At 41.1% G+C, this 14244-nt stretch overlaps 1 protein-coding gene across 1 annotated transcript in view; it reads right to left on the bottom strand.

The window, feature by feature from the left end:
• The window catches only part of LOC126252354 (uncharacterized), a 443983-nt gene that overhangs the window by 75966 nt on the left and 353773 nt on the right, over positions 1-14244 (bottom strand). Inside the window, exon 3 of the mRNA XM_049953245.1 lies at positions 1450-1513. Within this exon, the coding sequence (XP_049809202.1) occupies positions 1450-1513 (64 nt within the window). The remainder of the gene's footprint in view (positions 1-1449; positions 1514-14244) is intronic.

Genomic DNA, 14244 nt, shown 5'->3' with positions numbered 1-14244 from the left:
GTTGCTAAGTCGAGAGATCTTGAAACTTCATGGCAGATTAAAACTGTGTGCCGGACCGAGACTCGAACTCGGGACCTTTGCCTTTCGCGGGCAAGTGCTCTACCAACTGAGCTACCCAAGCACGACTCACGCCCGGTACTCACAGCTTTACTTCTGCCAGTATCTCGTCTCCTACCTTCCAAACTTTACAGAAGCTCTCCTACGAACCTTGCAGAACTAGCACTCCTGAAAGAAAGGATATAGCGGAGACATGGCTTAGCCACAGCCTGGGGGACGTTTCCAGAATGAGATTTTCTCTCTGCAGCGGAGTGTGCGCTGATATGAAACTTCCTGGCAGATTAAAACTGTGTGCCCGACCGAGACTCGAACTCGGGACCTTTGCCTTTCGCGGGCAAGTGCTCTACCAACTGAGCTACCCAAGCACGACTCACGCCCGGTACTCACAGCTTTACTTCTGCCAGTATCTCGTCTCCTACCTTCCAAACTTTACAGAAGCTCTCCTACGAACCTTGCAGAACTAGCACTCCTGAAAGAAAGGATATAGCGGAGACATGGCTTAGCCACAGCCTGGGGGACGTTTCCAGAATGAGATTTTCTCTCTGCAGCGGAGTGTGCGCTGATATGAAACTTCCTGGCAGATTAAAACTGTGTGCCCGACCGAGACTCGAACTCGGGACCTTTGCCTTTCGCGGGCAAGTGCTCTACCATCTGAGCTACCGAAGCACGACTCACGCCCGGTACTCACAGCTTTACTCCTGCCAGTACCTCGTCTCCTACCTTCCAAACTTAGCAGAAGCTCTCCTGCGAATCTTGCAGAACTAGCACTCCAAGAGCGCACAGATTAATGAATGTATCTAGGAGAGATCTTATTGAACACATGCAGTAACCTGTGACCATATCCCAATAATCATGTCATAACCACCGATACCGTATGTTTCCCCCCCCCCCACCCCACCCCTCTCCCCGTTCCTGCACCAACAGCACATTCTGATTGTTTATAGCACCATATTTTAACCTGATGACAGAAAGTGGAACTATTATTTTGTTCAGTATACTCCAGATTAATGAATGTATCTACGATGTTTCAGTATCTGCGATGTACGCAACCCGCATTGGAGCACTCGGAACATCGTCAGTTTGTTGTAACCACACAACCTGGAAAGCACATACCTTATCAGTGAAAAACGCTGGGACTAATTCTTTGTGAAGTAGTTACAGGAAGCAATTTACTGGGTGTTACAGAGACTACGAATGTGAAGGACCTAAGATGACCAACTCAGATTTCAGTGTAAGAAATTGTTGATGGTTAAACAACATGTTGATGAATGTGTGTATCATATTGTGCAAAGGCGAAAAGTTAGTGAAACGTTTCGGCTGCCTTAGTCACTATCAGGATATTGGTGATGAGGAGTATGGCAGGAGAAGAGAGGGTAACGTGTGGCTACTCACTTCTGCTGGGCGCCCTGCAGCAGACGCTCTAGGTTCCCATCGCTGTAGTCCTCGACGCCGTCATCTGAAACACAGAAGGTGGCGCAGAAATGTCAGAAAACTACGTACATTAGTTCTTCTCCAGCTGTGCCCCACATCAACACTAGCGTGTCTCACAAGACCTGCTTATGAGAAGCGAGAAAATTTTTCTTAACCAGCTGTACTGTTTCTTCACTGTAACAATCGATTTCTGTCGATACTCGGGCGATCTTCAAGTTATCTATATCAAAGGAAAACATTTCGGATTATTTGGGTACGGCACACTGTACAGGGTGGGTCAGAAATCACACTCCGAATGTTTAACATTATTTTCAACCTAGAATACATTTCCAGATCCATTTAAATACGCAACAGAAAAATGGCAAGCATGGAATAACGAAGAAACGAATGTCTTTACAGACGTATTATATATTTCAAACACCCTCTGTCTGCTGACGATATGTTGTGTATTGTCTTTGGCCCAGAAGTAAACATTTCTTGACCCGGAGGTAAGATACACAGAACATTCATCTGTCATCATAACCTTACGGGGAGTAGCTAATATTGAAAAAACTGCAAGTAACTGTTCGCACGAATCACGTCTTGTATTCATGTCATGGGCAATTAATTCATTGATGCTGCCGGGTCTAAATGAATAGTAATCTTCTTTCATCATCCAGTGACGCTTGGAGATTGGGAATGTTCATCCTCCGACCGATTCTTCGTCAAATTTGCTAGTGAACGAAGCAATGATGCATTTAAGTGTTCAGGTCTTTATTGCTGTTGACATATTTCTTGCGTCTTCCACTGCCTGGACATATTTCAGAGAACAAATTGTAAAGCCCTTTCTTTTCAGTTTCCGAAGATTAGCCTCCGTTGGGAGCTCTTTCTTGAAGCGATTAAAACAGTTATCACTAATTTTACCATAGGTATTGCTAAAAAGAAGATATACTTCATTTGTGCCTCTGCTTGTATCCGCCATTATGACAGAATCACCTTGGTAGCAAAACAGAACGCAATCACATGCCGTAGTATTCGCCAGAACCTCAAGCAGACCGACATGGTGACGCCTGCATTGTTTTAATTTGATGCATAGCAATTATCTGCTGCAGTGTTGTAATTTGGGTGACCTGTGCCAGAAGACAGAAGTACTACGGGCAGGGAAAATTATTTTCAACCTAGAATACATTTCCAGACCCATTTAAACTCGCAACTTTATGTTAAGTTACTCCATTACTTTAGATCGTGGGTTCTGTCCAACCATGTAGAGAGTTTCGCAAAGAAATAAACTAATGTATACATACAAAAGCACTAATCGACTGTGCATCCTATAAAATCATTCCTTTGTCATAAACAATAGAGGGTTACATTTATAGGATGCACAGTTCATAACTGCTTTTGTAAGTATATTTCAGTTTCCATAATGAATTCTCGCTCTGCAGTGAAATGTGCGCTGATTTGAAACTTCCTGGCAGGTTAAAACTATAGACAAGATGTACTCCTGGAGGGAAAGCAGTGAGGCTGGGTCGTGGAAACGAGGGTATAATATAGCTTGGTCGGTATAGCGCTCTCATGCGAAAGACAAAAGTGGCAGTTTTGAGTCTCGGTTCAGCAAACAACTACAACTCTTGTGTGTGTGGGGGTGGGGGGGAGGGGAAGGGAGGGGGGGAAGGAGGGATTGCCACTGTGCACGGATGTCATATACCATTTATAAAAAAAGTATTATTCTTCTGATACAAATAATACGAAGATAGAGTAAAGGCGAAATCGATTCATATACTAACTAAATAGTAGGCTACTGCTCGGGATAAAGAAAGAGAGGTTTCTTACGAGTACTAACAATAACTACTCGTATGTCACCATCCGCATAACTAAAGATAATATCTTGAGAAGCAGTTTAATTGTGCCTAATATTTGGTTTACTTGGACAATGACGACAATGTGTATAGGGAATCTAATAGTCGAGTACGGTAATTCAATAAGAAACAAAAATTAAACGCACAGTCTAGTAAAAGACGTAGCTTCAAAATTTACGGATAAAAAATTATTACCTTTTGATAACTTATATCTAAGTGAAATGCTTAGAGGCAGAGCATACACAGTATGTTTTAGACTATGTAAAATTTGTTGAACTGGGATAAAATTGGAGTGTTAGCTACATAAATTGCGTCTCAATTATAATTACAGAAACATGACTAATTCGTACGAATACTGGTGCTATTGTCATGTCTGGGATTTTTTAAAACTTGAAAAATTATGTCCAGGAAAAAGACATCATTTAACTCTAATATTGTCTTTAAATATATCACCAACAACCATCCCGACAAAATTACTGGGCTACTGGAAATAGGATTGCTAAATTGTATTTATATCGAATGTGATCATTACACGGTGATGGATATATTATGTGAAAGTTATCAGTATCTCTTCCAAACGTCTATGTACATTTAAACAATTAGGAGTTATCTTAACTCAAAGAAGACTACGAAGTGATTTTGGAAAGGTGTGTGACATGGAGAAACTAAGAAGAGAGTTGTTTGTCAGGTGTGTTGTGTAAAAAATGTGCTTTGGAATTTCATCGTGTGACAAAGTAGCCACTATGCAGTGTTAGAGCCCATGTTTAGACTTTAATGTGTATGATTCCTTAGAGGAGTCAGAAGCAACAATGAACCATTAAGATACTAAAGCTGACGGCCTTCTCTTAACTCACTTCGATTAATTTCACAAAATTCATTATGTAAAATATCTACAGAGTTGTTACTTGTAACCTGAAGATAATAACTACACATTTTGGACTTCTACGAGATAATTATGAAAAAAACAAGTGTATTGTGCCTCCTAGTTTTTCTAGGCATAAAAGCAGCGGTAATTAGTTGAAATAATCAGCAACCAGTTGCACAAAAGGAATTTTACCTTCTTTACCGGTGCAACTGGTTGATGATTATTTCAAGAATTAGCAATACGGTAGCTTAAGGTGGATAAAACACTTATCTATTATACTGAACTCACATGACGTGTAACGGCCCATGCAAAATCCGAGGTGTCGAGTGGGTGTCACAACATGCAGTGCTATACTTTTTCTGTCAATTTTGTATTTTCGTAAAAAATTGCAAGTATATGATGTGCTCGTAACAAGGTTCAAAAAATATAAAGAAACATCGTTCTATTATAGCAGTTCTTCCGATTAATTTTTCGTATTTATCACGTTTGACGATTTGATATTAAAATTTCAGACAGATGAATAATTAATTTCTACGACGGAGATAAAATGGTTTTATATCATTTATTGTACTTGTATTACAGCTAAAAGCCATTAAGGTTTGTTCAGATTCGCTGTATAAGTCTTCTATTTGTCTTGTACCAACGACCAGCCAAACGAAAGTGTTGGTCATAGAATTCCGAGGTCATATGATTAACCGAACTGTTACAGTTCCTGCAATTAGTTCCACTGTATATTTCAAATTTAAGGTTCGAGATTTACTCTATCCGAGAGATATTACTTTCCAGGGCAATATTTTCGCCCTTTTTCCTTTTGTCGTAAACGAGTGTTCGTAAGAATTTTCAGCAATACGTGAGAAGCGAGTAAGCCGCTCAGATGTGGCACCGCTGCAGGGCTTACAGATTTACGCCATCCATTTTATTGGGCTGGACAACGTATGTGCGTGGCGTGCTCTGGACATCTAGTGCTTCGGGAGCGTCTGACGTCGACAGTACTCATCCATCACGTGGTCGACAGCTGTGAAAGGCTGCGAAACATCGCCCTCTGGACAGCAGCAGCTGCGGCGAGATATACTCTGAACATAAAGCTTCTGTTGATGTTCCTGCGATTTCTGGTTGGCACAGCACTGTAGGTTCACGTTATAACGTCATTAGAAGACAAAGTCTGACTAATTTGTTTAAAGATTTCGGGAATTTGACCAAACTGAGTAACATTACATACTTGCAATAGACACCCGTACTATGCAATCCAGCAATAGTATTTGACAGAGGATATGAGTTCCAGTGAACTGAAAGAAAGATTGTCATTACCTCTCTTTAAACATCCTATGTAGCAATCATTTTGATGAGTTTTATTTTATTTTATTACAAAATTACTTTCATTATGAAATTATGTCTCTACAATTAACATCGTGAGTCGTGACGACAAAAATATCGTCGATTGTACCAATCAACGTCCGGTGCTTATTTTAAATTTATTACTCAGTTATCAATTGTTTGCATGTTCTATAGAAAGCAGCAAGAATGTTGGCTGCTTCTCCTGAAACTGTCATTTCATTACATCGATAAATATACATGGGACCGTTGACTATTTGAGGTTTGAAATATATTTAAACTGCAACTCCATGATACGGCTTAAAAACAGGAATTAAAAGGAATAAATTAACCCTATTGTCATTTTGTCCTTTTTATCAAGACCATTTATTCAGTTGATAATGATCTATTTTCAAGAGCTTGTCACGTCTGTATATGAAGCGACCGCTGCTGCAACGAGAGAGGTATTGCGTATTACATGAAATATATATGAAGATAGTAACTGATCTCGAAAGAACAGATACCATTGATGACCGTGCAGCTTCTCTAGAATAAACGATAATTAATCAAAACCCTCGGCTGCTGACAGGTGTTGTTGACATACCTTGATGGTGACAGCTGAAACTGTGTGCCCCGACCGGGACTCGAAGCCGGTATCTCCTGCTTACATGACAGACGCTCTATTCATCTGAGCCACCGAGGACATAGATGAATAGCGCGACTGCAGGGACTTATCCCTTGCACGCTTCTAGTGATACCCGCATTCCCAACTGTCCACAATCTACATACGTAATGTTCCTAATAGATACTTTGCCCATCCACTCATTACTCGCGCCCACTGAAGCTGACAGGAAGTTGAAAGGTTAGGCCACTTATAATCGAAGTTTTACCCCGTATTAGTCTTTCTCCGCTGCTGTCACATATTTTTGTCCTTATGTACCGCGCGGTTTGAGGCGCCATGTCACGGATTGCGCGGCCGCTCCCGCCGGAGGTTCGAATCCTCTCTCGGGCATGCGTGTGTGCTGTTCTTGGCGTAAAGTTTAAGTAGTGTGTAAGTCTGGGGACCGATGACCTCAGCATTTTGGTCCCTTAGGAATTCACACACATTTGAACATTTGACAAACAAACCGACACTATTATTGGCTAGCTGCAACGCTCGTTCTTGATACCTGTTTGACTTGCTGAAGAATATAAATAGGAAAAATATTGCGCCTCGTACTTTTAAAATATTATAAGTCTGCTGAATGAAGGAAATAAATACCAACGTCGGTTTCGAACGTCCCTTCCCGTTCCTACCCCCAGTCTAGCGATAGGAAGGGTATTTTAGTCTACTTTTACACAAATAATGATTCACCATTCACGTATTCAGCAATTTTGTTTGAAATTGTTCCAGATTTTTTTTTTTTTTTTTTTTTTTGCATATAGTGAGTGATAGGTGTGCTAATTTGATAGAAATTGCTTCTAGCGTTAGAGATAGGTTCATATTTGCCTGTCTTTGAATTCCCATCCTCAGTCCTTTATCCTTTTGGAGTGTAACCCATGATCCTAGACATCAATAAAATTATGAATTCGGTGATTACTTAACACTTTTACATATCACAGCTTCTCATCCCCTACACTATGGGTTTTTGGAGTGTATTACTCTCATAGTTTTTTTATACAAATAGTTATAAGAATAATAAAAATAGTCACTCACGTATGTACAAAATTTGGTTGCAATTGCTGCAGAGATTCCTGAATTACGCTTCTGTGTCATCATCTTTTCACCCCGAACCGTAATGGAGCTATGTGGTTCTTACCACTAAGGTGCTTCTTTGCGGACGGCGGGTGATAGGTGTACCAGTTTTGTTTCAAGTTGACCCAATGGCCTAAGAGGAGATGTAGGACGGTCATAAACTCACGCACACAATCACAGTCGCAGTGATCCTCATCCATAACAGATAAAAGTTTTGTGCACACAATGATTTTTGTAAATATATGTAATTATATGGAATGGGCACCGCTGTTCGTAACTGCCATTACGCAACGCACTTACGGCAACATTCACAGCGCGGAACGGTTTTCAGTAGGCAGCCCAGCGTAAATGACGATCAGCTTGTCACAGACCGTCATTGCTATTCAGAAACAAGACAATAGCGAACTAACAGAACGTTATGACAGTTTATGCGGAAAATTACATTTCGCTAGCGGTTCGACAACTGCAAATCGCTCTTCACTTGCGCTGCGCGCTGGTGCTACACAATACCCCGCGAACGATAACAACGGCTCGACAGCTGCAGCTATCCATTGTACGCGGAAAATGGAGTTGTTCTTACCCACGGCTGCATCTGACTGCAACCACACATAAAAGTAATTACGCTGCCTTGGTGAAGACTGTGGAACAGTAATAATGTTTATTTCTCATATTTGTTAAGTGTTTAAGATCTGATTGTTGTTGTGATAGTATATTCAAAATATATTATTCAAATGTTGTTAAAAGAAAGCGATATAATCTCCTCTACAATTTCAGACACCTTTAAATTGTGTCGTTAAACTAAAAAAAGAACGAAAAGTATGTTCTGCTCAACGTTAAGCTGAGCAGAAAGCTGTCATGAAAGTAGTGCAATTAAGTCCAGTAACCAAGGAATCTTATTTGAAACAGAATTATGTCGAAATCTCCTCCCATCGTAACCGAATTTGTGGAAATTGTGGTGTCACCGCCAGACACACACTTGCTAGGTGGTAGCTTAAATCGGCCGCGGTCCATTAGTACATGTCGGACCCGCGTGTCGCCACTGTCAGGATCGCAGACCGAGCGCCACCACAAGGCAGGTCTCGAGAGACGTACTAGCACTCGCCCCAGTTGTACGACGACGTTGCTAGCGACTACACTGACGAAGCCTTTCTCTCATTTGCCGAGAGACAGTTAGAATAGCCTTCAGCTAAGTCCATGGCTACGACCTAGCAAGGCGCCATTTGTACCATTGCATGTATCTCAAGATAGTCTCACTTGTAACATCAAGAATGCTGTATACCAAAGGACGATATAAAAGTTAAGTGTTCTAGTAGCTACGTTCTTTTCTTTATCACATTCATTACGAATCCTGTTCCAGACTTAACGCCAGACGGCGTGAGTTGACGCGTGCCCTTTCGGCTACTTCACTGTGGACTGGCTGCCTTGTCAGTCCACTACAGAAATAATTTCTTCAGCACATGGTAGAATCACTTACTCAGGGGTGAAAACCTATGTATTATGGAAAGAGAGCCAATTTGTAGTCGAAGATTCAAACCACATCATTCTTATTCATAGGGAATCCAGAAGCACTCAAATCGCAAGAATTCGTAAAGCTATAAGAAATATTTAAAAGCTGTAGTACACACCGTTTTATAAAGTATCAGGGCCGGAGAGTTTTTTTTTTTTTCAAAAAAAGGGTGTAGAACACGATACCTTTAACACAACGTTAAATTCTGTTTGTGCACGCCGTTGTTGCTCAACCTGGCCATAGGTTACGGGGTGGCTTTGATACAACACAGTCTAATAAGGAGAAACTTAGCAAACCTTTTTCCAGTGTAATACACCTTTTTTTCCCACCGGCAGTTTTTATGTGTATTTAGTTACTACCTCTTCGACGGTCCGCAGCTCGTGATCGTGCGGTAGCGTTCTCGATTCCCGCGCCCGGGTTCCCGGGTTCGATTCCCGGCGGGGTCAGGGATTTTCTCTGCCTCGTGATGACTTGGTGTTGTGTGATGTCCTTAGGTTGGTTAGGTTTCAGTAGTTCTAAGTTCTAGGGGACTGATGACCATAGATGTTAAGTCCCATAGTGCTCAGGGCCATTTGAATCTCTTCGACATACCTCTTGTAGTAAAGAGCGACTGCGGCAGATGGACCTTTATTACACAACAATAGGGGTCATTACCAGGCCTGTCAATTTCAACTTCGGAATCCGATAGTTTTAAAGAAGACTGCAACAATAAGTGTAAATCTTCGGTCGTATTTACAAAATAGTTCTTCTTCTCCCTCATCTCATCTGCGGGCGTAAAGGAAGAAATCGAAGCAAGTCAAAGGCCTGCTTCTAGATTTGTTATGGTATGTTCGAGCAGCAAGAGAGTATTGCGGAAATGCTCCTTGAAATTAAATGGTAATCCGTGAAGAGAAGAAGACGTTCTTTCCGCGTAACACTTTTGAGAAAGTTTAGAGAACCGGCATTCATGACTGACTGCAGAACGATCCTACTGATACCAACGTGCATTTCGCGTTAAGGACCGCGAAGGCAAGAGAAATCAAGACTCGAACAGAAGCATTTGCAAGTGAAATAGGGAAGCGAATGACTAAAAGCGATGCGGGATACCACTCGCTATACGCCATATGACGGTTTTTGTAGTATGTATGTGTTCCCACGCCGGCCGGGGTGGCGGAGCGTTTCTGGGTGCTACAGTTTGGACCCGCCGCGACCGCTACGGTCGCAGGTTCGAATCCTGCCTCGGGCATGGATGTGTGTGATGTCCTTAGGTTAGTTAGGTTTAAGTAGTTCTAAGTTATAGAGGACTGATGACCTCAGAAGTTAAGTCCCATAGTGCTCAGAGCGATTTGAACCATTTTTTGTGTTCCCACCTCCCTTTAAAAAAAGCGCAACAACTCCTTGTATTTAATACTGAAATTGTATTGCATGCAAGATTTACTTACATTTTATTCAATATGATACAATTATTGGTAAAATTCCATCATTTTCAAATATGAATCAACCTGTACGGTCGTTGTACTTCAGAAAATCTTCGAACCTTTTGTGCAGACGTAAATTCTAGAAAAATTGGTAAAATATACTGTAGAAGTAGATACGCAGTCAGTAGTATAACCAGTAGGACATAAATTTTCGCAACAACCGTGTAATCTAATTCATATTTTAAATTGATAAAAATTTACCAATTATTGCTTATGTTGAATAAAATGTAAGTATATCTAGCACGCAATGCGATTTCAATATCAATCACAGAGAGATTTTTCGCACTTTTGAAAAGAGAGATGCTAACACCCACGGAGAACGAATGATGAATGCATACAGCAAAGCCATCTAGCTTAGTCTTTGAGAACTGAATCCAACAGAGTAAAAGCTGCAAAATGGTAACTCTGTGTATTCTGTAATCTGTGTCTGCACAGAAAACATTCGATAATGATTTTTCCTCTTGGTCGTCAGTCTTTTGTCTGATTTAATGTGTCCTTCCACGATTCCTTCTGTGTGACTTCCCTCATCTTATACCCAATGTACCATACTGTTTTCTGTGAATATTCCGTTGTCTTCTCCTACAAGGTTTGAGTCTCTAAATTCTTTTAGTACTACACAGGTTATTCCATGTCGTCTTAACAAATGTCCTATCACACTGTACCTTCTTTTAGTTAGTGTTTACTCTTTATTCCTTTCCTCGTCTATTTGGCGTAGAACTTCATTTCTTAACAGTCCACATAATTTTCTCTGTAGCAGCATATCTTTGATTGCCTTCATTTCCGGTTATACAAAGTCTTTAATCAGAAAAGAGTGTGTCAAAAACTAGTGAAATATGAGTTGCAGTTCATTAGATTCTTCTAGATGCGGCGGTACCTTGAAATTCCGAAGAAGTGATTTCATGTGACGTAAAATAGATGTGATAAAATTATTATAACCGAGAGCATTACTGCAGTTATTCAGCGTATTTACAGTCCCTGAACACCTTGAGCTCAGCTGCCACCTCTCGAAGTACCTCTTGTATATGTGAAGGTACCAGGACAACCGAGCTGTTGCTCTGGCGTTATGCAAGAGCTGAGTGCATATCTTTATTAATATTTTTCAGAGTTTCGCATAACAATAGTTTGACACTTAACAGATTTAGATATTGTACCTTCCGAATCCACAGTAAATTTAAATACCTAAAGAAGTCATTAGTTGTGATTCTGGAAACTTTCTTTCTTTTCGAAGTGTGTTCTGCGAAACAGCTTATGACAGCGCTTCCTAATGTGTTAGCAGAACGATTTAGGAGCTACGGAAAGAAGCGACATATATGTCACACAAAAACGGTAAATTTCTTTCAAGACACACGTGCGGTATATGCAGAGATAGCCGTGTCTGGATAACAAATGCTCGGTACTGCAGTTTTCATGAGTAACAAATCAGCCTTTGGCCTGTAGGTTGTGTATGGAGTCTGCAGTAGTACGCTTAATTACTTGCAGTTTCCCTGGAGACAAATCCGGAAACGATCCTGTAAATCGAATGGAGCGAATTACTTCAATATCACACATACACCATTCTCTGGAGTACGCATATTTGTTGAATTACACACCTCCGATTACGATTGGCCATCAATCACATTAGCCACGTCCATCAGTATAACATTGATAAAGTTATCGGTATTCGACCCAAGATATATATGTCTCGTTCGTTCCCTAATTTTATATTGACAACGCAACAAAGTGTACGCTACACTATTTCTCGTTAGTGTCTAATACAGAGGTAGTTTTCGCAATAATAGTTCAAACATGAAGGAGAATCTTGTATGAAGAAAACACACACACACATGATTAAATGCTGTTAACGATGCACGTGTTTAATGAGGATCAGAGAGGAGGGGTGAAGGGAAGTATTGTGAAAATAGTTCTAATGCAGATTTACGAACTTTAACTCGGCAAATTTTATTGACTCTTAAGTACTAAATCACTTAGTCGGGAGTTAGTGGTCAGGTGGTTAGTGTCACCGCTTTTAGATCGCAGGCTCCGGGGTTCAACTATCGGCAGGGATGGAGATTTTCTTCGCTCACGGAGTGGGTGTCCATGTTGTCATAATCATTTCACCATGTATCCATCACGTAGGCGCGTAAGTCGCAGAAATGGTGTCCAATAGAAAGATTTGTTCCTGGCGGAAGAACAACCCCAGACGGGGTCTCCTGTCTAATGATGTCATATGATGATTTAATGTTGTTTTTTTTTCAGTTACTACTTTAGTATTGTCTTGCTTGAAAGTCAGGAACGAAACACCCTACTTACTGTACTCGAGAATTTAGGTTGCTCTACTGTTCCAAAACATTACAGCACGAATTTGAAACTACATCACGACTACTCATCGCTTCGGATGTTCAATCCACACCACGAAAAGATGCTTCTGCCGTCAGCGCAAGAAAGGTTACTATGGCTGCTTGGTGAACGCGTCTACTTCATTTGCTTTTCTGTATATAGTGCACAAATTCCCTTCTTCCCATATTGTCTTCGCTTATGTGTTGACCATGAGTTTCCCACCCCGCGACCTTTATCCCTGCGTATCTTTTATTTTCCTTTAGCTCTTTTCGTTTCCTCTCACTTCTTTGCAAAAAAAAATCTAATCTTCTGGTTTTCTTCATTCCCTTTATGTAACTATATCGCTGCCTTTTCGTCAGCGTTTGTTGACGATTCCTCCTGTGGCAAAAATCACTCATCATTGGTATCGGCAATTTATAGAGACAGGATGTTTGATAAAATGTAAGAATTTAGGTATATCTTGCACTTGTGATAAAAAAGTTGAGAGCATTCGGAAATTTTTTCTGTGAAGCCCTCGAACGTCTATTCATCACGTAAGCAGAGACCTAGGAGTTGTCATGTGGCTGTCTGACAATTGTCTACCAATTATATAATTAACAATTAATGCAAGCTCTTTGTGTTCATGGTAAAAGGAAATGTGTCAGTGTCAGCAGTATATTCTTGAGGGACATGGAAGACAACAGGTTCTTATAGCCGGTAATTTTCAGTGAAGAGGCAACATTGCCGGTTTGCGGTTAAGTTACACGACCTAGCGTGCCTATATGGGGACTACAGTCCTGACAGGAAATCGTTGATTATGAAGATTTTTCTAAGGTGGATGACAACGACGACTACAACGATCCAGACGTCATTTTTCCCACAACCTTAGGAGGACGCATATCCCAACATGATGGAACTCCGCCGGCCGGGGTGGCCGAGTGGTTCCAGGCGCTACAGTCTGGAACCGCGCGACCGCTACGGTCGCAGGTTCGATCCTGCCTTGGGCATGGATGTGTGTGATGTCCTTAGGTTAGTTAGGTTTAAGTAGTTCTAAGTTCTAGGGGACTGGGTGACCTCAGAAGTTAAGTGCCATAGTGCTCAGAGCCATTTGAACCATTTTTGATGGAAGTCCACTACGTTGGCAGATCATGAACACTTTCCTAAGGTGGATGACAACGACAACTACAACGATGCAGACTCACTTTTCCCACAACCTTAGGAGGACACATATCCCTACGTGATGGAACTCCACTACATTGGCACAATAACGACAATTTCTCATTGTCACACTACCTCAGAGCTAATACAAAACCCTGGGTTCCGGGACACTGCCCTAGGATGTTGGCCTCCATATCCCTAGACATGAGGCCATATGACTTTTTGTTGTGAGTATATATGAGTGAATAGGTTTTCCCCTTTCGTTTCTGATGTAAATGAGCTGAAAACTGAGTAACTACAGCAGTGGATTCTGTCGGTGAAGAAATCTTTATTGTAGTGAATAACGAATTAATGGTCGTCTAGATCTTGCTCCTGCGCCATTTGTAATTACATAACACATACGACGATCAGTTTCGCTTTAGAAAAGGTAGAAACTCAATAGAGGTATTCTAACATTCCGCCTGATACTGGAAGCAAGACTTAAGAAAATTTAAGAGCCACATTCATAGGAGATGTCGACATAGGACCGGTGGTGGACTTTGTAATGTACAATATGTACAATAAGCAAGAGGACAAAGTAAGACATGGAGACA

This window comes from Schistocerca nitens, chromosome 4 (assembly GCF_023898315.1).
Source record: "Schistocerca nitens isolate TAMUIC-IGC-003100 chromosome 4, iqSchNite1.1, whole genome shotgun sequence".
NCBI classification, from domain to species: Eukaryota; Metazoa; Arthropoda; class Insecta; order Orthoptera; family Acrididae; genus Schistocerca; species Schistocerca nitens.
The sequence above is the reverse complement of the archived record's forward strand: the minus strand, read 5'-3'. Positions and strand labels throughout refer to the sequence as shown.